Source organism: Streptopelia decaocto (genome assembly GCF_964273445.1).
Source record: "Streptopelia decaocto genome assembly, chromosome: 10".
NCBI classification, from domain to species: Eukaryota; Metazoa; Chordata; class Aves; order Columbiformes; family Columbidae; genus Streptopelia; species Streptopelia decaocto.
In genome coordinates, this window is record NC_138665.1 from 11,438,522 (window position 1) to 11,465,762 (window position 27,241).

The 27,241-nt window shown below is 44.0% G+C and overlaps 1 protein-coding gene across 1 annotated transcript in view; it reads right to left on the minus strand.

Annotated features, from left to right (window-relative positions):
* Nucleotides 1–27,241, minus strand: part of NRK (Nik related kinase) — a 101,227-nt gene that overhangs the window by 61,862 nt on the left and 12,124 nt on the right. Inside the window, exon 3 of the mRNA XM_082061808.1 lies at nucleotides 5,959–6,015. Within this exon, the coding sequence (XP_081917934.1) occupies nucleotides 5,959–6,015 (57 nt within the window). The remainder of the gene's footprint in view (nucleotides 1–5,958; nucleotides 6,016–27,241) is intronic.

Here is a 27,241-nt window from a genome sequence, read left to right on the forward strand (position 1 = left end):
AGGATCCTTAATCCTTGGTTTGATACAGCCCTGGATATTGCATGGCTTAATTAGCAATGGTACAGAGGAGCCCGGTGCAGCATGTGGACTCTCCAAGAGAAATCAGAGCTGGCTCCAGACAGCGTGCAGGAAACCCTCCGTAAGCACAGTCCTACTTCTCTCTGCATGTGGCCAGGGCACAACCAAAGGGAACTGAGAGCTTGTGCTGCTGCTTTCTGGGAGGGGAAACAAGGCTCTACCCCCTTTGGGACTCCAGATGGTACATGTGAAAGGGTAGAAATGGGCAGGTGAGAAGAAGGATGCAGAGAATAAGGACATGGAAACCACCATTCTGAGTCCTCTCACTGATATGAGTTTCTGGTAATGGATCTTTAGGAAAGAAGGGCAGAAAGCCGGACAAACAGGGAGGACCTCCTTTCCTTCCTCTGCTGTCCCTCCTGCATCCTGCCCACTCCTCCTGCTAGGGCAACCAAACATGTGGAGGGGAAACATTCATCTTTGGTAAAGGCCTTCCCCAAATTGCTTAAGATCTCTTCAGATATTAAGGTTTGTGTTTAGTTGGTTGGTTGGTTGGGGTTTTTTTAACTCTGCCCATCTGCATGTACTTTGCACTGGTGGAGCCCGACTGGAAAGCTTCCCTGCTATGCCCTCAGCACCCACCCACAGCTTTCACCAAGTTCCCCCTGGGGAGCTGGCAGATCTCAACCACTTCCTCAGAGCTATTGCCTCTTCTTCAGCTCTTCTTCCTTCGCCCAATGAATTTGCTGGATGTTGGAACTGTGCTAGCACAGCTCTTGTCTGAGTACTTTCTGTTCCTCTGCAATCTCACCTCCATGTTTTTAAAACAAAGATAACCATGCACTTGTTTGTAAACACAGTTGGAACACCAGGCAGGCTCTTCCACTCGCAAGAGCAAAGAGTAGCTGCACATGTGTAACGCTACTTTCCCATTGCCAGCAAGATGATCCAATTTCTGCTTTATCTCATGCATTATCTATTAAACCAGAAGGCTGGAACCTGCTCCCTCCCTGCACCTGCCTGTTCCCTTGTCCATCAAGACAGTTACCTGTGCTCACACATTGCGCTATGCTGCTCGTGTCCAGGACAAGTGCCTTGAGAAGACACTGCTCAGATTGGACAGGGGGCTTCCCTGAAGAGCCCCACCACCACTGAGCAGAAACCCGCTGAGCCAAACTCCTGCATCCTCCAAACACAGAGATGTGACTTCAAGTATCAGTCAGGCTGTAAGTGAAAGGGCTACACAGGACAGCTAGCAGGCATTACAAAAAGTACTGTGTATTCCCAGCGCTTGAGTGAATTTTGGAAAAAAATTAGTCTATTGCACATAAAGAAACCAAAGCAGAAGGGTAGATACGAGCAATTCCATCCCAGAGGCCATGTCTGAGACCCAGTTAGGAACTGAACCTAGACTTGCTAAGTCTCAGGGCTACATACATCCTTCGAGCAGGGTGACCGGGGACAAACGCGCCCTCAATTTTTCAGTGCATGCACATAGTCAGGATTTCCACTTCCCACCACCCCTCTGACAGCGTTACCATCAGCCACATCTCCCAGGGGTCCAGAAACCTGCTCCTAAGTCATGCCACTTAAGAAAAGGAAGCAAGCTTGCAGATGTACATGTGCAAAAAGCTGTTTGCTTTCATAAACCAATGCGTTTCTGGGCACAGATGGCTGCATGCACAAAGATGACAGGTTCATGATCAAAGGCTATTTTTGAAGATTGTGAGCCTATCTGCAATGATATCAGGAAGCAAAGGACTAGAAAGCACACACCTCTGACCTCAAATGGAAACAAGATCATCAGCTGATAAACACTCCACCAAGAGACACCTTCGTACTGGGGCAGTTTTAATGACAAGTTTCTCATTTAAGCGTTATTTTGTTATCTGGAAAGACTGAAAGCAAGGACAGACAGAGAATGACCTGCTGCAGAAGAGCTGTTTGATCACCTGCACTGATAGCTGAAGAGAAAAGCAGCAATAATTCCATCTCTTTGCAAGCACTCTGCTCGGAGGCGCTGCCAGACGGCAGGAAGCAGAGCCTGTGTGAAGGGGTACATGAGCACACGTTGCCATCAGCTCCCCTGCAACCATTTCAAAGGGCTCCCCCCACTCCCCCCGTAACGCGGCACGGCAGCACTTCCTGACAGATGTCCAGAGGATCCCGCAATGACCGCAGCATCCTGCTGCTGCTCTTCACAAACCAGCCCGGGCTGCAGCTCTCGTAGCAAAGGGCAGATTTGCTCAGCTCTTGGTGCGCCTCACATCTTAAGAGGTGAACAATCAAAGCTGGAGCTGGTCAGGGAACTTCTGATGAAATAATTTCTTGCCAGAAAAAAACAAACAACATCATAGATTTGGTGAAACAGAATCTTTTGGCAGAAATGTACTCAGCACATTAGCTGAAAGACCTCTTAGGTTGGATTTTCTAGTGATGAAAATGATTTTCTGTTGCTAGAAGAGAGAAACCCACTGCAGAACATCCAAGTAGCAAGGAGGTAGCTCAGACCCCTGGGGTGTGAGACGTCCTTGTTCAATCCTACACTCTCCCAAGTCAGTCATCACTGACCTATGCCTGAGCAGGTTAATAATCAAACTACAACCAACCTACACTGCCGTGGGGGTCTGTCAAACTTGGCCACTGGAATGGCCCCACTTCGAATGAGATCTACTGGAGGCTTGAACTGTAGAGTCCTCTAAGCAGGTACACAAATCACAAGGCTAATCCAGGCACTCGGCTCTCCTCCATTTTTTTGGAGACATTTGGAGAGAAAAAGACTGCATTTGCCTTGATTTTATTTTTTTAAATCTTCCTGTTTTCTACCACATGAAATCTTCACTCCCTAAGAAAACTGTTCCCTGTGCAGCACTAATCACATCATATAACGACCCAAAGACGAAAAAGGGCACAGGGGCCAGAAGCCTCCCATCTCACTCAGGCAGGTTTAACTAAGACAGCTTCCATTTCTCACAAGCCAAATTCCACATGAGATGTTGCTCTCCGGGGCAATTTATAGGCAGGACATTGGAGACACGGATTTCAATATTTTAAAGACTTTAATGCCTCAAGCTAGCTTTTCAAGATAAAAGGATCAGAAAATAACTTAAACCTGAACAGACTAACAATGCAAGAGAAATACTGAATTCTTGACAGGCTCACAACATTGAAATTCTGGAGATTAAAAGGAAGCTTGCCAAGAAAGGTTGGACCAGATGATCCTTGACGTCCCTTCCAACCTGGGATTCTATGGTTTCTACATTACACTTGGGACCCACTACTGCTCTAAGAGGCTTCAGTAATGAAATGCTATGAAGCAGAGAAAAGCTATTGCTATTTTACAGGAGAAATGAGCTTCAGAGATGTCCTGGACACGTACAGCATCAGCCCCAGCTGTACCCATGCTCCTGCCCACTGCAACTGCAGAGCAAGAATGCATTGGCTTCAACCATCCATCTACTCTGCACTACAAGAGACCAGCAGCACGGCCCCTGGCCAGCAGTAACCCCATTTCTTGCAGCCACACAGCTCACGCTGAGTGCTCTGGGAATTTGCACCAAGGCACCGAAGGGCTGAGGACCACAGCTGCCACCCCCACCCTGCACACAGCCGCCCACAGCACCAAAAACAATCCGGGTTTACCGCATCACACCAAGCTGTGACATGTGGTGGCTGAGGAGAGGACAGCCCCAGGGCAGAGCAGACAGCTGCAGGAGGAACCAGCAGCAACCACGTGAATTACTCCTGCACTGGGCTCCCAACACCTCGCAGAGCAACCGCCAAGGGCCCGGAGCAAACCCATGATGAAGCGGAGCACTGCATCCAGGTCTGCCAGCCTGTGCCCCAGCAGCAGGAACACAGCCAACCTCGCATTACCGAAGTGGAAATAACAGGAGAAAGCCTTGTACTCACCCAGCACCAAGGTCAGGAAGCAGAAACAACCAAGCACAGCTGAACTGGATTTGTTCACGGTTTAGTGGGAGAAAAGCACCAGGGAAAACCCTTCCAGGTAGCTGCACCAACACACTCACCACTAAACTCTCAAACCGTCACAACTGTTCTGCATTAAGTGACTCAATATGAATATAGCACAATCTGTCATCATTGCCCCTCAAGCAATGGGACAGATTCCCCAGTATGATGCTGGCCCTGTAGCCTGCAAGGAAGCAGCAAATCAGACCTAAACAGCTGGATTTTGTTCCCAGAATCATGCAAGTCTATCAACACGAATTCTTGAAGCTGGACCACAATACTGTCTTCCCTTTAAATTTTGTTTCCAAGTAATCAGGCATTACTGAATGCTACAGTTTGTTCTTTATGTACAAAGGAGACCACATTATATATAGCAAAGGGAAGGAAATCTTTCCAAGGTTCCCTTCCTACAGCTTTTGCTTCAATTGTTTCATCAAGGAAGGGACTGTCACTGGTGTTAACATGACAGCCCACAAGTGACATCTTTGGCCAGCCCTTGGCCACTGTTGACTGACCCAGCAAAGCATGGAGCAGTCCATACAGCAGCTCTGGATCCCTTCCAGGATCTGTCCTGTCGGCTCCTCTGTCAAAGCACGGAGGTGCTCTGATCTCTGCAATCTGTCTGCAACCCTAACCTTATTCTCTCTCCCTTCCAAAATCCAGCAGCCTCATGTTTGGTGACTGCCATGTTTTAAAGCCAAAGCACCTGATGATACATGTACCTATAGAGCGAGAAGGAAAAATCCCACCAATCTAATGTAGCACTCATTTAAAAAAGCACTCTCCTCTGTGCATGGAGAACAGCAAAACTGATAATTCAGCTACACTTGCATATTTTACAAGGTAGCAGCTGTAGCCAAACCAGCCCTTACATATCTAAGTTCAAAAAACCCAATGTGCAATTCAGACTACTTGCTGCTCAGGGCTGGATTCCCACATCATCAGCAGAAAGAACTGTCCTTGACTTGCCTTATGTGACAAGGCCCACATAGACACCAACTTGTTCTGCTGACTTCTAAGACAATCAAAAGACACACAAAAATACAGGCAAGGCTTGCTTGTGTGTGCCCAAAACACCATGTGTAGATGTACCATCGGCAGACTTGGCCCAGAGGACTTAGCTCTGTTTATTATTTCAGGTGATTACCCTTCTGCAATATTGCAAAAGGTCTCTCACTTTATCTTGGAGTTTTGTACCCCATATCTACACTGCCAGAGTGACAGAATGGGGTGCTGGTCTTCGGTGAGACTAAGCGCATCCTACCAACCCGCAGACTTCCAGTGACCTTGAGAACAAGCAGCAGGGAGTCTCCCCAACCTTTCTGGGGCTCAGGCTCACAGGGTCTCAAAGAGGTAAGCTGCTTTGCTACCGAATGTACTCTTAAAAGGAGAAAAAAAAAAAAAAAATCAATACTTAGCAACTTTTTCGGGACCCTGTTCCAGCACTGACACCACTTTATAAATGTGAGCAGGGCCAGTGACAATTAAACTGTCTCCTTTTCTCATCTGTCAAACAACAATAAAGAAGTGGCACATTTGCATGTCTGACATGTTCCCGGTGCTGGCTGTCAGGGTAGCTGCTCTGAGGAATGGCTGGCACGCCAGGGGAGAGGATGGGAGAGAACAGCAGGGGCAGCGCAGAGCTGCAGGAAACCTTTTACTTGCTCTCTCTGGAAACAGATAATCAACTAGAAATAAGCAGGAAGATAGTTCTCCTCTTTGTTATTACAGACCATCAAAACATATAGCAATGCATTCCCTTATTGTGTGGTTACCACTGGTCAAGTACAATTGAAAAATCTGGTTGTATTAACACATCAGCACTTTATAAAGCACAAACCAGTGCTCAGCAACCATAATTTATACTACTGGATCATCTTTTATAAGCTATCCGCCTTCTCACAGTCCAATTATTTATTTCTCCTTGCACGGTGATAACAACTTTTTTATTTTTGGTTTTGCACTCACCTCAGTAACATTCATCACTTTGATCGCTGCTAGCTGCCCAGTCTTAACATGGCGACCCTGTTAAAATAACAGAAGACTAAGTAAAACACATATGCATACTATGTTTACAGTAACAAATTAGGCATATAACAACTGGGCTTGAGTACTCGCTTTCAGTCACATATCAACAAGCTTTCAGTGACATAAAACTATCAAGATGAAGTTTGGTGATGTGTTATCAGGCCCATACCCTTACCATGCTCTAACGTTAACTGAGTTGCCTTTGCAGGGCTGAATTTCCCCCTTTAGCACAAAGTGAGCAGCAATGCTGGGAGACTTCTGCTGTCTGACACAACATGGCACGAGCTTATGGGTCTCCAGACAGCTCCAACAGGCATTGCCACCCCTCAAGCCTCCTTCTCTGGGAAGACCCAGCCTTGGTTCTGACCTAACCAGAACCACTCTGTTGTCCTGCAATCCAGGGCTGACACGTGGTGGGGAAGCAAGGCTCTGGGTAGCTGGCACTGTCCTCACCTCCCGGCCCTACGTCTTCTGGCTCACCTCGGGGTGAAGAGGAAACTCTGGGTTTTACTACATCAATCTGGCAACCTCTATGTGGCTGCCAAGAAACTAAAGCTGCATGTACTTTCTTAGTGTGCTGCCTTCTGTTTTTTAGAATTCTTACTTCAGCTGAGTTAACTATATCTCAAGCTACCTCCCAAAAAGCATGCAGAGACTTTGCATTTAAAATGTAGTCTTCTAGGGTGGTGGGGAGCAACTCTTCCAGGGCTTTGACTGTGTGTATGCCTACATACATACACACACTTTACTAGGGAAATGCCTACACCACACCATCATTATTAAGCAACAGATAACTGGTGATTTTAGACTTGGTAAAGTGGCTAGTTTTTGAAAACAAAGCTAGGAAAAGGAAGGTAATAGGGAATAAAGCTATTACAAGGGCAAACTTGATAACGACACTGACAAAATATGGTTCACAAGAATGGATATTAGAAGCACAACCAGGAATCTTGCTGTAAATTACAGTTTCTTTGCTTGGTTAGGTCAAGTTGCTCAGCAGATGCCGTAGATGCAGCGTTCTGCCATGATAACCAACACTAAACACTAATCTCACACTGCAGTATAGTATCAAAAGATTTGTATGAACAGTGGGTTGGCTACACATCCTAACTCCTCACTTCCATCAAATCTTCAGAAAGGGGGTTGAAGCTTTGAGACTGCAATTTTGTTCCTGAAATAGTAGTGCCTGCAAAGCTGTATATTGAAATAACTAACTGACATCAGTTAAGTGAGCCAGAGGAAATCAGGAAATCAAATACGAACTGCTGCAGTTTGCAGACAAAATGATTTGCAGGTGCAACTTACACCGGCAAAATTAAAAGCTGGGTTGATGTCATTTAAAAATCCTGGTCCTATCTGCACAAAACTGCATACCAGTGTTATTTCTAAGACTAAGCAATTTTGCATCGAAGAAAAATGATTCTTCGTTCTCAGGTGATATGTCACAGTCATGTTTTCTTTTACAGAAAACTAAATCCTGCTGAGTTTTTGTATATTTATAAGTGTCCTCTTTCTGTGGAAGCACTCCTGGGATTGTTTTTCTCCTGGGATTTTTTTCTCATAAGCTCTTCTTTTTCTCATAAACTTTTTCTTATAAACTACAATGATAGGTTTTACAAACTACTACAGACCTCAGGAGGAAAGCAAATGGGACACACCCTCACCAGGCCCAGGACACGACGGGCAGTGGCGAGTGCCAGCCTGACAGATGCTGGTGTTTGGTCAGCATCCATGCCCTGATGTTTGTTTGGTTAGCATCCATCCCAGCTGACGTCAACCCCGGTTAGCGAGCTTCCTCTGCACAGCCACAGCTCCTTTGTTGGAGGCCATTGTTTGCAAATGTTTCCAGGCATTGAATGTCTTGGCAATACAGCGATACAGGGCCTTCCACAAAATACGGTCATGCTAGACACGTTGGCACCCTGGTTTAACTCCAGAGTTTGTCTGGAGTCAAGAGCGCTGACAATTCCATGTCTCTGGCCACCACACATAGTCGGCGACCAACCCATCAAAATGCTGAGTCTCTCTTGGGCTGCTGAACGTTGTGCAAAGGATGGCGTCAAGAATCAACCCTGATTTTCACAATTGCAGTGAAGCATGGAGATGTGCTGCTTTACTGAAAAAATAAATCAATCAACACTAGGCTATCATTGCACTTGATATTGAATATTCATAAGACTAAGAAAGGAGGAAAGGCTTGGCATTCAGTTTTGATTTCACAGCATAGCATCTGGTCAAATTGTTCCTCTGTAAAACAGATATCTACTCTTTTGCAGCCACGGTTATTTCCACTGCATGCAAGCCTTCTGCTCTCACTCACTTCTACCATTATAGATGAGAATACTAAATCCCCAAAAAAGTTTGCAAAATTAGCATTTATGGGAAAGAAAACAACATGCCCTTTTGTTTGGTGGGTTGTGTTTCACCTTCACATAACAAATGTGTCCCTGTTAAACGAGATACTCAAATCAATCCTGCTTCTGCATTCCCAAAAGCTCCCATGTCTGCAAGCAGGCTGACGGCTGGGCGAGAGGAGCTCAGACTGTGCACAGAGGGCAGGATCGTGCCCCATGCCTCGTCTCAGTGCCCTGTCTTCCTCGCACCGTGCGAAGTTACTACGAGCCTGAGGGAAATGCACAGGCTCACCTGCAAAAAATACTCTTTGACTGGGTAAAGGAGGCTTTATACAGAAGTGAATTCTGTTAACTACACACACTTCAGACCCTCACGTTCTTTTAGAATCCTTTTTCCTGGAACAAAATAGAAAGCAATTCAATGCAGCAGAGAATCCAAACCCTTCTCAAGAAAGGAAAGAAGCAGTAAAAACTCATTCCTGCTTGTTTGCTCTAATTCTCACCTCACAGCAATTTATTTTCAACAACTGTTATCACACTTTTTTCAAGAGAGTCTTTCACATTTCTTGGTTGCATTAAGCTGAAGAACCTCATCTTCCACCCCACAAGTTTGCACAGGGTAATGCAGAGGGCTGCAGGTTAACCTCATGAAAAGGTATAAACATATCTATATGTTTACATCTGCCTTTTGTCAACTATCTAAAAGGCATGAATTAGTTTAAGTGTGCATAAAAAAAGAAGTATCTTGGAGAGTGTAGCTAAATATGTATCTACAGCTATATATCTACATAAAGACATTTTCATCATGAGATACTAATTTTACTGTCATCTTGGCAGATTTATTTTTGATTACTGTTGTACATTTTCCTATAGTAAAGGATTTATTGTTATTGTAGAGCAATACATCTCAAAAGTGTCTGCACCTGCTAATGTATGCAATGAACAATGTGGCAGAATTACACAGCACACACAATCATTTCTCCTTACCTCTGACATCATCCCAACACACACAAGTAAAACCTTTCCTTCAAATACTGCCAAAGGAAAAGGTTCAGTCAGTGCAGGCAAAATAATCGGAGAACCCTGGAGACATCCTAGATTTTATTCCTTCTCCTCCCCAGAACTTCACTGTCTATTCAGTTAGTTATGAAACAAATGGGCTGAAGCAAAGCCACCCAACAGCTCACCCAAACACCAGCAGTCCCAGTGGGCACCCTACTGAACTCTGCACCACCGCCCAAAACAGTGGGGGTGCTATTGCGAGACTCCGCGCTAAGAAGCTGAAGCTGTCAGAGGATCTGCATGTTCACATCAAGAACCATTAACGCCTGTGCAGCTTATCTGAGCACGGTAACAGGCTCCACGTTACATCTGCTTTAATAACCAGGCTACGACTGTGCTGGCAATTAGAACAAAAATCACATTTCTCTCTTTTACATTGTCTTTTCAAACTGTTTTGAGTTCATTTTCTTTGACACCTCTAAAAGCAGTAAACATCCTGAACCCAGCCCTGGGCTTCTCGTTAACACACCGAGACTAGTGCCTGAGTAAGAAGAGGTTTCAGGGCCTGGCCCCTTATTTTTTCGTTTATCAATAAATCTCAGAGGTTAGTCAGAGTTCATGGGAACTCACACATTGCTACTTTTGCTGAAGCCACAAGGTTGAGAATGTTTGAATTGTTTTGAGAAAGGTGGTATTTTGATTTTTGTTTAAAGCTCCCAGGAGCAACTGGATGTTTTAACTGTTTCCCAACCAAATAAGATCAACAGATGGCACTTACTTCCAGTGACAAGACATGCAGAAGTTCATCTCTTTTGATTTAATCCAACATAGGAAGAAGAACAAGGGGCACTGCCCTTCCTAACCCTCTACACAATCCGCTGCTGCCCATCCTCTCCAGACCATTTAAAGGAATCAGCCTGTTGTAATTCAAGAGCCACCATTGCACATTTCCTCAGAAACTGGGCAGAGGGCAGGAATGGTCTCTGGGCACATTTCCCTAATAAAAGGTTTCATCTTTCGCCCAAATGCTCAGTTTGAGAGCAGGTTTCAACTCTGGAGAATGCAGCCAAAACATCCAACAGCCATCTGCAAGTCATCCATACTCCCACCCAAGAATATAGCATTAAATGCTGTCAAACTCAAGCAAAGCTTAGACATGAACAATTCTGAAGCCCAATGACTTTCTAAAATTGAAGTTCTTGCCTACATTTTGATGAAGTATCCAAGCTGGAAGAAATTCTCCCATTAGCTTCAAGTCCAGCAAAATTCCTTGTCTCCTCCAGAAAATATTTCTGCATGAAGTCTGCTGCAGTTGCCAGTTAGTCACTACAGTAACATTCAGCAAATGTGGAGCCAGCGTACACATTTTTCAAATCTGCATACTGCTCATTGCAGCCACATTTGTAGGTGCTTTATGCCAAAGATCTGGTTCTGATGAGCTCCAACTGTGCATTATCTCTGCAGGGAGATATACATGGAGTAGGACAGACTATTCAGTGTTATTTCTATTAGATACGTATTTATCATTTTACCTGAATTAGATAAATGAACTGCTTATCTATGCCCTCTACTGAGAATCAAGATGTATTTTTCTATTTACATCAAATAAGAGTATCAGCATTAGCGGTCAAGCTATTAACTGATAAAGGGGCTTTACATGAATTAAGTATATTTACAAAAAGATTCATTCAGTCATGTACAACACCTTCTCCTATTAGGTCCAAACAAAAATTTGGGGCAGTCCCTGGCCTGGGCCACGATTACAACCACAGACCCAAAGTCCCAGTGACACACACATGAGATTGTCAGGCTGTGGGTCACATGCAAAGAGCTTGATTAAGAGCTTCCCTCCAAGATCCTGCACAGCCCTTTCTTCCTAGGGGTGGCAAACAGCTCCCAACAGCTTCTATCCCCACTTGTGATCCAACAGATTTGAAGTGGACAATTGCACGTCCAGATGACACAACCCAGCCGTCCCATTACAGTGCTGCACACTGTGCCAAGGCAGCCCATGTCAGTCTCCTCACACGCTTCCTTTTTGGCAACAGGCGCTCATTAATGTCCACGTGTTTACGGGTCTGTCCCATGTAGCTGTCACCATTTAACCGCGGCAGGAAAAGGCACACGTGAAGGGTGGCTGCAGGATACCAAGGCAGCATTAAGCTGTTGGATATGACTGTGCAGAAGTCCCCATCTGCGCCCATGTCATCTCCACAACGAGAAGTACAACCTCACTTTTCTCCCCCTTATAAAGCAGAGACTCTGGTGAGGCTGTAAGGTGCCTATTGTGCAAGGACATGTCCCAGCTGCTGGAAGCCTCAGACGCTTGTCAGTTTGTACCTTTGCGCCCACCTGGAGGGCACTTTCACATCAACCATGCTCTGCCACCAGGCACACACATATGCAGCGCACTGAGGCTGTGCACAGACCCCAACAGCTCATGACATCTGCACAGAGGACCTCCAGGTGACCCCTGGCAGCACTGCCTGCTGGGGTAATCCAGAAAGTTGCACAAACTTAACTCTTGGGACCTTCTCTGGGTATTGAAGGTTTGTATTGGAAAGCAAGATGTGGCTGTCAGAGGCAGAAGACTTTGGAGGCCAGAAGACCTTCCCAGCCAGGAGCATTTATTATGGGATAACTGATGCACGCTGCAGCCACCGGCCCTTTGGGAGCAGGGTGAAGGCACAGCTGTTTTGCTGCAAGCGCTTACTGAAAGTGAACTTCAGCAACGAGGTTTCCTGTTCAAAACCCACTTAAGAACTTTGAAGTTTGAGCCCATCTCAGGTAAACCAGTGTGTGGCCCTGTGGTCGCTGGTAGGCTGCCAGCTCAGCCTTCTGTGCCCCGAAGGACAGGACCCCACCCTTTTGCCCCTCTCCTCTCCACCCCTTCCACCCTGCTAACACAAGGAAAGCCTTCAAGAGACTATGCATTGAATGAACAATGCTCTGCGTAGGGATGCAGGAAACCCTATGTCCTATTCCCCATGACCTTAACAAAGTCACGATCCTTCTGTTTCCCTTTCTACCACACAGAGCTCTTCTTAGACCCAGGTCTTTAGAAGAGATGAGCAATGTCTGGTACCACCAGCCCCAGAGCCAGCCTGGGAACACCAGCTGTGCCTGTTCCCAGTGCCAGCAGGCAAGGGCAGCTGCACCAAGCTCCCCAAGGGTTAGCATGGCAGGGAGGGGGACCCCAAGAACACAAAGCCTGCAGATGAACTGCTCTTGCACTGAAGTTCAGACACAGCCACTGTTTTACAGCGTATGGCTGCTCACAGCCAACATCCTGCTGTCCCTTGGGGTCTTGACTAATGCAAACAGCGGAACAGGGTTTGCACATCTGGGGGCGTAGCGTTTTGGTGCTGGAAAGCATCACCCAAGACGACAGTTCACAGGAGAGCTCTATCAGTCAGACCAGCCTGTAATCCTTGTCTCAGCAACTGGTACCATGTGAGACAACCCACTGTAATCATGCTTGGAGCTCTTCAGCTAAAAATACAGCAGTGACGCAAAACTTGAAACGGGCCAGGAATGAATTCCAAAGAAGACATTATTAAGAGTTTGGAAGCTCACAGATTGTTTTGGTTAGTTAATGGTCTGAGAAAGAGCTCAGGGTCAGCCATGCACTGAATCCTAGTGCTGGAATTCAGAAGTGACCCATTTCATTACAAACTATAACATGTGATCCGCAAACAAACAAAACCACCAAACACACAAAAACAGAAAACCCCCAACTCACTATAACACACATCAGCCTTGGGCAGGTAATTACCAGTTTCAGAAAGTCTTGGGTTTTTGTTGGTTTGTTTGTTTTTTAAGCCCCTTGGAAGAATTCAGGACACTAGCCACGTGGAAATGCAGCTGCCATTTGGATTGTAGCGTCATCCTTTTAATCATGCAACTCGGGCTGCAGAAAGCCTACTTTTATTGACATTATAAAGTTTTAGTGGCACTTCAGTCACAACATCTCCGGATATGTTGTATTGTGGGGCTCTGAATCAAAAAATTGTATTCCCCTAGAGGGTTTCTGCTCTTCTTTGAGATACGGGAAGATGCAATGTTCCCTTCAGAACTGACCATAGATATTTTCCTACAAGGGAACGCAAAGCATGTCACCTAAACTCTACAAAATATGATCACCCTTGTCCACAGCTGGTCAGAATGGTGAACAACACAAAAATTAATACACAGTAAATAATCACGACATGGTCTCCAAAGTTTATGTTTTTTGTTTGTTTTGGTTTGTTTGTTTTTTGTTGTTTTTTCTTGATTGTTTTTTTTTTTTCTCCTACATGCTAATTCCCACTCTACAATTAGATATGTTCCAAGAAGTTAGATAAGATTTATGACTTTCAGTATCAGCCATGCTATGAAGTCAAACGCTATTTAGCATGCCCTAGAGCTCAGGTTGTAAAACATTAACAGTAACATCTAATGTGTCTGCACATAGATATATAAAGAATGGAAGTTAATTAATAACACTTAGTGCACTTTTAGACAAAGCATGTTACATTAATGAAGAAATATTATACACTATTTATAAAGAAGAGAAAAATTGTTTAAAAAAATGATATACTGCATTCCGAATGAAAAAGGATAATTTTGTAAAGGTTAGAAAATTTATATAGCAAAAATGCCTTGAACATTCAGAGAAAACCAAGTTCCTTTCCTAGCAAACACCACTGCCCTGTTTCTGTGCAGAACAGGTCACTCTATCCCTCCCACTGTTTCTCTCTCCCCCTCCTCATCTCAGAAGCAGGTGAGTATTTTGCACTCAAAGTGAAAATGCAACTTCTATTTATTTTTTTTTAATGAAGTTTCAGGGCTAAGATATTAAAAAAAAAAAAAAATCAGGAATTTCTCTCAGGGCCCCTATTTGTGTAACATGGTTAAATAAAGAAACAAAAATATCACTGTAACTCATAACACTATGGAAGACAACTAAGTTGGCAGCAGTATAGGAGGACTTCCCATATACTAAAATAGCAACACGTTAGCCAAAAGAAGAGATTAGAACATATAACTTCTATCAGTCACTTAAAATTCAACCCATAACCACAATGACTAGAAGGGAAGGACGGATAGCGCTCATTTCAACAGTACCAGATCAAACCACCCTGATCTGTGGAGGAAAAGGACAGATTTTCAGCCCTGCTGCAAGTATCTGTAGCACAGCTCTCGTGGACTGTAAAACTCAAGAGGCAACAGAAGCACTTTTTCTGCCTTAAAAAAAAAAAAAAAAAACACAAAAAAACAACTAAACAAAAAAAAAACCCCTTTCAGTTCCTATTTCCTCCCATTGTACAAGTGGAAACACAGATTGTTTGCTTTGCTTCATGTTTGTCTGTGTCTGACTGCAGACCAGTGGGAAAAGAAAATTAAACAAAGGAACAAATTCAAGACCTTTCGCAAACACATATTTGAGTACCTACATTTTTCGCATTATCAGTATATTCAGTTGTTCATCCTTATGCAAAACATGAGCCACTCGAGGCTATGGCATACTGTGTAAGACTGGACTAGAGACTCATCTTTTGTGATTTTGAAACGTGCTCCCAAAGAGGTCACTCACATTGTGATTAGCAAGATCAAGCAAAGCACCAAGTGCTTTTGAAAACACCATGTTAGTCATAATACAAAGAACGGAGTTTGTCCACTGCTTATTTGAAACGGGTGGTGTCTGCAGCAGAAGATCCCATGTAGTCTTCTGCAGCTCCATGCTCAGTTTGAGGAATCTGAAACGTACCCAATTCTGGTGGCTTTTCCTTATTCACCTGACATCCAGGCATGATGCTTTAGATATCTTATGGCTGTTAGAAGTTTCTGTGCAACATGAACTATGTGCAAGAAGGAAGAGCAAGAACATCCCTCCATGGGGCAGGTAAAAAAAAGCAGGGTGGCCCTTGGTGGGTACCAGCATGAAGCCGGGAGCTGCAGCACATGGTGCAGCTCTGAGAGCCAACTCTAGACTGCCGCCACGCTCGGGTCAGCATGGCTGGGGACACACAGGGTTACCGAAAGCGTAGCTGCTCCTGGTGACGGATCAGACTCCCACCGACTTTGACACAACTTGATCTGGCCCAATCTGTTTTGTATCTGGAGATACAAGTTCTCTGAAGCTCTAGCTGTCCTCTGTTTGGGAAGTCATCCAGGTGCTTGACTTTTGGAGGTAACCGCAAGACCCTTGAACTCCCATGGCTTCTCATCACACGCTCAAAGCCATGCATGTGCTTTGCCAAGTGGCCTGAATGGAAGCTACTACCAGCAGGGACAGAAAAGCAATGTTTTGGGGCCATACGTGGGTCAAGAAAGCAACTCAGAGAGCAGCATGGTGAATGGGAGAAGTCTGAAAAGCAGGCTATGCAGTTATCCCCTTTTCCTCACACTCCATTTATTGGGACATAAAACCTGAGTTCTTTAAGCCTAAATTTCAGTATTAGCACCAATAACAGTTTCAACAGCTTTGCCATTCATCCTGGGCTTTTGCATTTGTCACGTTTCTTAATGTCTGTTGAAACAGTCTGTTGTGTTTCCAGCCTCAGACACCCATCATGGCCCACTACCCCTGCCAGGGGCATGGAGGCTTCACAGACACCGGCAGCTTTCTTCTTCCAGTGGGTGTTCTGCCTTGGGGATGCCTGAGCTGGTGGGTCTGCATGCAGCCAGCAGCAATGGGGACCCCAGCTGCCCAGCGTGGGGTGGCAGGGATGCAGGGACGGGGGTGTTTGCAGCCCCACAGCCCCTCTCGCCGTGGGCAGGAGGGCTGCAGCAGCCCTGGCACAGAGCCGGTCCCGCTCCACACCTGGGGAGCCCCACAGTGATTTATGACAGCCAAGGTCCGCTGCACCAAGAAGTCTATTCACCCAGAAAAATAAACAGTTCAGGAAAAAAGCCTCAGCCTTTGGAAGGCTCTCACGTTGCAGATGGGGGCCATTGAGAAGCTAAGTCTAGGGAGAGGTACGAATCCCTCCACCCCAGTGAATTTTCGCTGCCTGACTCAGCGCAGCCTGACTCCATTTACAGAAATACAGGGCGCTAGAGAAAAATCTACATGCAACACATCTCTGCTGGATGAAGTCACAAGCAGTTAAATGTGTCCCACTGGCCCCATCCTGCTGAAAGGAAGTTGGGGCTGGACTGTAGGAGGTCAGCTGATGGGTGGCCAGACTTCCAGAGCAGGATCCCTCAAAGGAAGGGCTTTTTGGCTCACTCTCACTATGAAGCTCTGAAGGTCAATCTGCACACAGCAATTACAAACCTCATGTTATGAGAGTCATGCTTTAACTTTTTAAGTAATGCAGCCTTCCCAGATGCAGGCTAATAAAGAAAGGCTTTATCAGCCTTCTATTCCACATAAATATAACTTTGTGTGCACATTAAGCTCTCAGCAATTATATCACTGAATTTTTAAAAATCCTTCAGCATTCTTGCGAACAATAAGTAGAACATGGTTGAATCTTCTCTTTCATGTAATGCAGAACATGGACAAGTTTCTGCATGGGTTAAAATTGTGTTGCTGGGTTTTTTTTCAAAAAGGCTTTATGGCAGGCAGGGTGAACAGCTCAGACTGCAAATTCCAGCCTAGATGATGAGAGCTGCAGCCACCTTAAAGGTGATTTACGTTTTCATTCATGTTCTGCTGGTGTTTTCTTACACAAATTGCTATACCATGTGGGTGCGCAGCTCTCTGCAGATGGCTGTGTGAGACAGTACACACGGCGCTGCACACGACAGCCCAGTACTAACAGCTGGAATCAAAGGGTTTTCTCTTGTGGCTTCTGAGCCTTTCCTCCAGTACTTCACGGCAAACACCCTCCCCTACATCTCTCTTTATGCGAGGTGAACCCTGAAGTCAAAAACTCTACCAAATACTGCTGTGGAGTTCAGAAGATCTGAGGTTTGCCTAGGGAAAGGTCATTATTTTTCAAACACATACAAAAGCCTTCACAGAGCATTTAACTAAGGAAAAAAGAGCATCCACTCTCAGTGCCTTTTCATTTGGCTCTATTGGATGCATCCTCTCAAAAATTAAAAAGGGAGTTAATGGACACAATTAGTCTGTGAGGAAATACATCAGTCTCCAGATTTCTGAATGAGCTCTGCAAGAGATGAACTACATGGCACTGATCTCACAGTAGCAGTCAACTCCTGTTTCCTTCCAAAACCCTATTGGCCAGATGGTCCACAAAACTCCAGGGAAAATTACTTAAATGTTTCGAAAGGCTTTCAGTATTAAGCTGGTCTCCAAAATGAAACCAGTTTACCCTTCTAATTACTCTTAAAAGTAAAGTATACCTTGCTTTTCTAATTAGATTAAGAAGGAGTGGTACTTCCACGTTCACTTTCCTAAAGAAAAAAAAAAAAATGAATTCCAGAAGAGCCTTAGTGGTTTTTGGTTTTGTTTGTTTGTTTTTTCTAAACTGATCTCATCACTTTCATACAACACCAGCCTGGCTGGCAAAGGTTCTCCTCTCGAGCAAGCTATCGGTCAGATGTGCAGTAATAGTTCCTGAACAGCTACAAGCAGTTACTGCTCAATGCCATATCTTCCAATTTGCTGTAGGGATCAAATCCAATCAAGGCAGAGAGAGACATGAACAGTGAACTCTTAAAAGGGAAAAAAAAATACCCCCACAGAATAATTTCAAGAAAATGGCTAAACACATTAGAGCTGCAGAACTGCAGAGCATTAATCAATGAAGACTAGCATAATTACCAGCGCGCAGGAAGCAAAAGCAGCAGCTGACCATTGGAAGAACTGGTCACAAAAGGGACCAAGAGTTTCCTGCAGTTAACCACTTGAACAGCTTTACCAGATTGTGAAACTCATCTCTTTGCCTAGCTCTGCTTAAACAAATCACGTTCATTTTGTACAGTGTCAGATGAAGTAGCACGCGATCTAGGGAACGCTGCATTTTGGTAAAACAAAGGCAGAGACCCCCTTGCCCTCCCCTGCTCTGCTGGCTGTGCTGCTGGGAGTGTCCCCGCGGGACTTCCCACCAACAGCTGCTGCTGTTTCTCCTGACACGTGGGTCCTTGCATTCAATTCTGGCTCCACTGAAGTTGGATTTCTTGGATCAGAATCTGCCCCATAAAAGGTCAAATTTCTCAAATAAAACAATTCCCACTTTGCACCAAGTTCTCCACTGAAAAGGTGTGTATATTCAATGCTTTCTCTATTGGAGAAGGTGTGCTCACACTGATCCCACCACATGTTTGAGCCACGGTTTGTGACGGAAGGAATCAATCCATGCCACTACTGCAGGTGTGTCCATTTGTGTAAAAGTATCCAGCAACCAACTGCACTACTACTATCCAAAGTTCACTGCCTATGGGAAATTAGTCTCTTCATAAAGCTGCAGACAAAGGACAGATGGAAACAGAGAACACTTGCTATTCTGATGGATCACAGATACTTTTACATTCACAGGCACACAGATGTGACTGGATTCCTCTCATTCATGATTTGTCAGTTGTTATGTCACATGAAGCTCTCCCAAGCAGCAACAGCATATCTGTAAACCTGTACAACACCAAATACAGTGGGGCCCAGGGTACAACGGGCAAAAGTGCATGCAGATGCACAAACACATATATAAATATTCAAAACTATGAGAACCACTGGCCCAGCCCACAAAACCTCAGGTGTCAATAATGCTGCATCAGAACCCTTCTTGTGATTCAGTCTCAAGCCTGGTTCACATTTTCCAGGCTCTGAACCGTATCTGCTTCTTTTACCTTGTAACAGCAATAACCTGTCCAGCCAGCTGCATCACATCACAAAGCAGCTGTCAAGACAAAAACAAACAAACAAAACAAACAACAACAACAAACTACAACAAAAAAGCCCAACCAAACAAAAAAACAACACCAGCAAAACAACCTAAACATTCCACAAGGCATCCAGCTAATGCCAGCAGCTTACTGGAGAAATGTGGAGTAGTAAGTATCTGAAGTGTGGTCTACACATGTAATACTATTATATAAGCTTTAAAAACTGGCATCTCTGTTTTAACATCTTCTAATTGTATCCACTTTAAAATTTACTCTAAAAGTTGGACCATTCGCAAGTTTCAAAATCACTTCCTTTTGCAGCTTCTTGGCATATTCCGTCACCCACATCCAGATGCCAAAATACACCAACAGCTCATTGCTCCTTAGGATGAAACTGGTAATACGTGCCAGAGAAAAATTTCGCAGGGTCAGCTAAAACTCTACAGCATTGCCAGTGCACATATTTAAATAACAGAAATTTAAATAACTAGGTCTCTATCTACAATAAAAGCATCTTAAGAAAACCAACAATATGAGAGCATATGAAAACACCATAACAGAAAACCTACTCCCGAGTGCTTCGTATGGCCTTCCAGTTTCTGAACCTTTAGGTTTGGGGAGGGAAATGGGATTACAGGGAACTGCAAGCTTTCCTCCACTATCAAAGACAGCAGCTTAGCCAGGTTTCTTAAGAGAGCAAGTTGTATGTGATTGTGCTGTCCTGGCATCCAACCGTGTTTTAACCTGTCAGCCCATTTCAACCAAAACTGACAGACAGATGGAAGTCTCTGGAGATGACTCAGCTCCTGCGTGCTTTGTGAAAACTGGAGACAAACCCCCTTCCTCCAGCCAGGAGAACAGGCTCTGGGGTATCAGATCTCAGGGACCACGGCCAGCAGTTGCTGAGGTGTCAGAGCCCAGGGGGGCTGCGGAGTAAGTGGGGGTCACAGATGCACGTGCCAGCAGAGATCCTAAGGGACTCGAGGGATCTGGGACTGCTAAGGTCAGAGGTGGAGGACAGGATAAGAAAGGACAAATCTGCAAGCAGCTGCATATTTTAGTCTCACTATTTAGTTTTTCCTCAAAACAACTTCAGGATTTACCTTGATGTATAACCCCATCTCTCATCAGTGCCTGTAGGCTACTTTCCTCCAGTCTTAGCATTAGCATTGCAAAGGTGCTTTCATATTTGCACCAATGTATTTTTGGTATCTGTTTGCACAAGAAAATAACTATATTCAATAATAGAAGGGTTACAGAAAACCAAATATCTAACAAGAACAGGTTCTGAAATCAGTCACAGAGCCACCTTTAGGGACTGGTTCTCCACCACTGATTCTTATTTGCCATTTGGTCTGTAAACAAATGAGTGCATAAAGCACTACCATGCCACTGTTAGCATCTTATATCCACTTTGAATAGGTAAAACAAATGACATCATGTGCAAAATCATTATTTTTAAAGACCTGGTTTCCCCACATTTTGACCCAGTTTAATTAGAAACATATTCCCAGCTCAGTTTTGTTCCGTGTGGACGTGCTCACTGGCCTGCATCAGTTTCATTCCTCATTTCCTTTTCACTGATCCAGCCCCACCGGACATCATTTTCCAAAGTGCTCATCTTTCACATAACTCCACCTCTGTGCACACAGTTTCACAGTGGCTTTAACAAAATGAGAGGAAGATGAATGTTGACTTCTTTGGAAATTCCTATTTGTTTCTGTTACCAGATTTTTCTGCTTTTAAAAATAATTTGGTTTAGGAAAGTCAGCAATTTACACTGATTAAAAGGCTGACTCATATAAGCTTAATATTCATAGATCCTGTGATCCAATGAGAGCCAAGGTTTTATCACTAACTGTGGCAGCAAACGTTGGCCACAGTCAGGGGTGGGTCCAGCTAGTGGTTTTGCCTTCGCAGCAGTCATATGTGAGAACATGTTTCTGGGGCAAGGCAACAACCTTCTACCTGCTAAAACTTCCTTTTGTTTTCGCCAAGAAAAAAAAAAACAAAAAAGGTCAAGAATAACATAAGAAGCTATTTTCTGCCAAACCTCAAGAGAGCTGCTGTTCTGCTTCATCACCAGCTGCAGGCACACACCCCGTAACGTAACCGCAGCAGCAGCCACGTAACCCAGCCCACGGCACACGGGTTAGACGTGCTCAGCCTCAGCAGCACATCCGCAGAAATGAATGGCTACGCTGATGGCAAACATGGATATGGCAAACACAATACAGGGGAGGGGAAAAATAATAAAAATATATATATACACGTAAATATATATATATAAAAATAAGATGTAAAGCCCTCTGCATCATCTCATGTATTTCAAACACTGCTTGCTAATAAAGGTTTCTTCAGCCAGCGCTGATGCACGAACGTGGATGTCCTCCTCGGCAGCCATGACATGAGCCAGACATGGCATATTAGATCATAACCATCTCCTGGAAACGCACCTAGAGAACCGCACAGTCAGCAGCCTGTCCCGCATGGGCAAAATTGCAGAAGCAGCAGCTTCTCCGCTTCTTTTTTTGATCATGCTCCCAGTTTTATAAGGAGATCCCTGGGAATGGAAATGAATCATGCAATCTCTGGGGACTTTTTGTATCAGGCAATGACTGTCGACAGTGAATGGTTTAGAGAGCACGGCATTGTATATGACATTTGTGCTGCTTGCCTGGCAATAAAGGAAGCTGGAAAGGAAGGAAAACCCACTGTTAGCATATGCTCCTGCAGTCTGAGGGAACAACCCCTCTGGAAGTTCAGGCAGTGTTTACACACAACAGGATTCAACCGGCCAGGCTCCCCATTAATAATCACAGTTTATATGGCACAGTGTCATCTCCATCACGAACTCCACCGGTGCCCACATTCCCGTCCAGCCCCAGCCCAGCTCCCGTGGGAAGGCTCAGTGCTGTCTCCATCACAAGGGTAGTGCAGGTGCCAGCAGCCCCACAGCAAAGCCTGTCAGGGTTGGACTAGATGCCCATCTCTGTAATATAAAGAATTACCCTATTTTAATATAAATAACATCAAAAGAGAGAGATCCACCAGACCTCTAACATAAACAATGCAGGGTTTAGCAACCACAAAAGCTCAGAAAGCGAAGTTGTTTTTAATCTATTCACTATGACATTCGAAACCCATCTGCACAACAGATAGGACAAGTGCCACGCAGGCTCCAAGCATCACCCAGGGCTGATAAGGACATTTTCTTTCATTCCTGGTCAGAGAACTGTGAAGTTGGCAGGAGCAAGAAGCCAAATGACGTTACACAACCTAACCAGGAATTTGTTGCGACTATTTGAACAGCCTCATGAATGCCCTAGATGCTTTGCAAACATATGCAGAAACCTGCTTACTCATGCCTGTCTGTAGGTGCAGATTCCTGTGCCAACGTGAAAATGCTCCAACTTGAACATACAAGCCAGGGATACAGGCCATGAAAAGTCTTCTACCAGGTGGGTACCTCGAAACTGACAGAATGCAAAGAAAGGAAGAAAGGAACATCAGAAAGGGTGAAACCTAAATCCCGACCTTTATTCTCCAGCCTGTGGGATCAGAGACCTGAGTTTCCAGCCTTTGTTTTGCTACTTCCTCTATTCAAAGTTCTGGCTGAAATCTTTCAAGTGTCCAAAAGAGAGGAAAGTTGGGGCATCTCTTTATTCTTCCACTCTTTCTCCATTTTCAGACATATTTACAGAGAGCAGGCTACAATACATGTGGCTTCTCCAGATGCAACCTCTTTTTCTGCCAAGGAAATTGTCCCAGTTGGGCACCCAGCAATCCGCTATGCCCTATGCACATGCATACCTACTCAACAGCATGTGAGCCGGGAGCTCAACACATTTGGGAAACATCAGATCTCGTTGGGCTGATCTGCACATGCACAAAAAGCCCAGTGTGTCCTGAGCACACCACATCTACTGGCACGTTCCACCCTGTGAGATCCAGGCTGTCCCGGCCTTCACAACTGCTGGGTTCACTGGGCACACACACCCCCTGTGCCTCAAGTATTAATGTGCCTGCCTGCGAAATCCCAGCGAAATCTGGCAGTCCTCCACTGGGAGAGACGACAAAACATATTCTAATGTCTCTGGAAGCAAATTACCCTTTCGTCAAAAAGGAATCCCAACAGGAGGAACGGTCCGGTGCACCCAAATCGCATGTTGGTGCTGCTTGTCCTCTTCTGTGGGGCAAAATGCACACACAGCAGCAGCTCCTGCTGTCAGCAACTGATGAAAAACTGGAAGACTTCACCACAGCAATTGGATTTTCAGAGCGGCAGGGATGCGCTGGTCCACAATACCTGACTCTGCCCTCTGATATTAATAAAAGGCAATGGGATATCTATCTGCTGGTCAAATTTGGCTTCTGGGCACAGAATGTTTGCAAGAAGCCTGTTATGATAAATATTTCATGCCAGACTGAAAAAAGCAAATACTAAAGCAAAAACATTTTTTCCTGGCTCTTCGCTTTTCCCATATAACAAAAAAACATCACGGACAATCTGTGTAAATAATACATTTGAGAGTCCATTATCTCAGCCATATGCATATTTATTTTATGTTGGTTTTGTTGCATATTTTAGTATAATTGTTCATAGATTTAAAGCCAAGAGTAAAACCAGAGTAGACAAACACACTACAGCAGAAATAATAAGTAAATTTGTTACTCTTTTGTTATTTTTAAATACTAGGAAAAATCCAGGCTAAAATTCAGCATAATAAAAAAGAAAGTTAGAAAATCCCCCAAGCTCAGTAACACATTTTCCAAAGGCCACCACATGTTTCTCCTATGCCCTTTTCCTCAAAATGTTTCCACTTTTACCAACAGAAATACAAGAAAAACATTCCATCGAAAACGCTGGTATTAAATGTAACAACTGCACAACCATAGAATCAGAAAACAGAATTTAGTCAGTTCCAGTATTGAGTAAACCTCAAACAAAATGTGAGTGTTCTGCCAACTGGCCTCACTTTCAGTTGTAAACATTCCTCACAGAATGGAGAGTCAGAAGAATTCACAATCATTTTTCTTTTGGTAATGCCAAATTACTTCAGTATGACAGTATCTTTTTTTTTTTATTTATTTTTGATTATGAGGTACAGATGACAATCTATGAAATATTAAACATCCCACTAAATTAAAATTTATGTTCCAATGAAGCAAATGAAATGCAATGTTTTGATGTTTCTGAAACAAAGTCTGAAAACGAAAGCCAACTCATTTCTTAAAATTTTCCCACTAACATTTCTGTTGAACTCACCATGTTTTCATTTGGGTGAACTGTTCTCAAACAGCACGCTGTTCAGTAAGTGGCTGCTAACCAATTCTCACAAATCACCTCCGTCAGGACGCTAATTCCTCTCAACCAGAATCCCAAGACGCTTTACAAAAACAAGAACTGCCTCCATTTTAATAGGTCCCAAGGAGAGCTCAGTTTCCCATGAATTCATGTGCTTTTGAGCAATGACGAAGGACAGGGGCAAGAATAAAAGCTAGATCTGAACTGCAGGTGCCCATGTCGACCTCTCTCCTGCCTTTATGAAAAAGTGTATTTCTTACATGATGGGAGTGCCTACAATCACTGCCACGGACCACATGCCAGCTATCATATATCAGCTAATAGTATTACTAGGGCAAGGCACTGAAAAATGCCACAGTTTGCTACGAAGTATGTCTTCTGGATCCCTCACTCCCTAAGATCTCAGAAGTTACTGAAGTTTCCACGTTTTCATGGGGAAAAAGAAGGGCATGGAGAAGAAATGCCTTTTGAAAAGGTGCTTCTAAAGCAAATGATAAAAACCTTTCAGGAATCCCACAAAGTCAGTAGGTTACAAGGGCAGGCTTATAACACACAAGGGCTTAGAAAAATAAAAAAGTATACTACAAACAGCTGATACATAGTTTGTTCTTTAGTTTTATTCCCAAGATCCATATTCACAGATCTGCGCAGGCCAAGAAAATTACCACTGGCCAGCAGCCTGAGAACAGCTGAACACCAGACAGAAGCACAGCTTTATCACATTTATGGATTTTACAATTGAAATTGGACATTACAATTTAAAATTACTTAGTGGAAATTTCATTACGACAGGACAAGGGGCTGACCCGTGCCTGTGTCTACTGACCGAGCAAGCTGTTCCACCCCAGCTGACAATGAAAACTGGCTTTTAAGCTCCATTTCTCTACAAATGCCTTGGAAGGGCTGGATCAACAGTTGTCCCACCAGATTTTACTACTGCCCATGCAGGCAGCTGCAGTCCAAAAGTTGCGTTCATCCACACGACTTCATGTGAAAAACAAACAAAACCAATTCTTTAATGCTATTTCCTCCTGTTTGCTCCAGAAAGGCAACACAGCAAAAGGCTTGCTACTGCCGCAAGTTAGCCCCAGTCCTATCCCAAGCATTCCCCAAAGCTCAAGTGCCCAGCACATATGGAACCTTCCTTGCACAAGCATGGTGGTGCTTTAGGACAGAAGAGCAGCACACGCTCCACACAGTTCTTTAGACCAGAGCACTGCCAGGTTTAAAGCACCAAGCTGAGTAAGTCCAAGAAATCCACATACCAATAATAATAATAAAGACAAGCAGGCTATCAATATTTTTAGAAAACCAACTGATATGTTCCTTTTATTACGCTCTACCAGCTATAGCCCAGAGGTGCCAAAGAGGGACTTTAAAAATCTACATGCATCCTTCAGGTCATTAAAGAAGATCTGGAAAGTACCGTTCACTTGGAGCTATAAGAAAGAATCAGAGACATGGAGATAAGTTGATGTGTGCTTGGCTTGTAAGGCACTAAAGTTCTGCAATTCATTCATAAAAAGGTAGTTACTAAAGCTAACTGGCCATGGGAGTCATCTCAAACTTTAAAACAAAAAACCATGCTAAATCTTCTGTTATTTAAAAGTAATGTCCTATCATTCATTCATTTACTCCAATAGCTCATTACATGTCTGAGAGCTCCTTTGGACTGCAAATAGATAACTGGCAAGTTTTCCCCCAACCCCACTGATTTATTTTGAAGAAGAGGTAACCTATACCATGAAATACTTTTGAGTAGTTCAGGTATTGTAAAACTCAGACATGCAAAGCACTGGTCACTCTGATGCATATTTTCACATAGGGATGATTCTGGATGCTACTGAGCAGTCAGGAGTACTGAAATCAATGTCACTAGTGAAGTGCTGAAAGTGCAGCAAAGTGCTTAAGCGGGGAATTAAGAGCTTGAATTACTTTCTACTGTGCGCATATTATCGCCTGTGCATTTTTAGCATGTTCTCTTACCTTCAAAATAGCAGGTCCCAGTGCCAACGTCTGAAGTGTTCTGAAGTGTTATGCAACATGAGCTCAAAAAATACCACCAGTTTAGGATGAAAATGCATTGCATTCTCCCATATGGACATTCAGGTCCAAAACACAGAGGAGCTGGAAGGCCTGCTAACGAATTATTTGCAAGGATTTTACTACTTTATAATGGCTGATATGGCACATCTAATTACTGTACATTGCTCTGCTCAGTCAAAGAGCCTTTATTGTATAGAAGCACTCCACAGCTGAGAGGTTTCTTCACATCCTTACTCTTCTATTTTTGATAAACTACTCCTACACTTAAGAATCTTAATTGAATTCCTCTGAAATATTCACTAACTAGAACCAGGACTTCACAATTTGCTAATTAATTTCGCATGTATGATCCATTATTTTAAATTCCAGTGCTGAATATAGTTTGGCATTGCCATGCAAATAAGCAGGGAAGTAAAGATTTAGGAAAAAACAAAACAAACCAAACCACCACCACCACACCAAAACAACAACCCTACACACTATGGAAAAAATAGCCCTGGCTCTGACAACTAAATACAGACGACACACTGCCTATTTTACATATAATTCAAATAAAACTCGTTCCCCCTACTTTTTTATTTTTGTATTCTCCAGGTCAGCCATGCACATTCAAGTGGGCTTGACTGATAGTAGATATGTTCTATCCACTAAGATTCACATGTCTTCTGCTCAAATTAAGACTGGAAAAGACCTCTGGGAACATATGGTCCCATCTTCTGTGAAAGCAGGGCCTTAA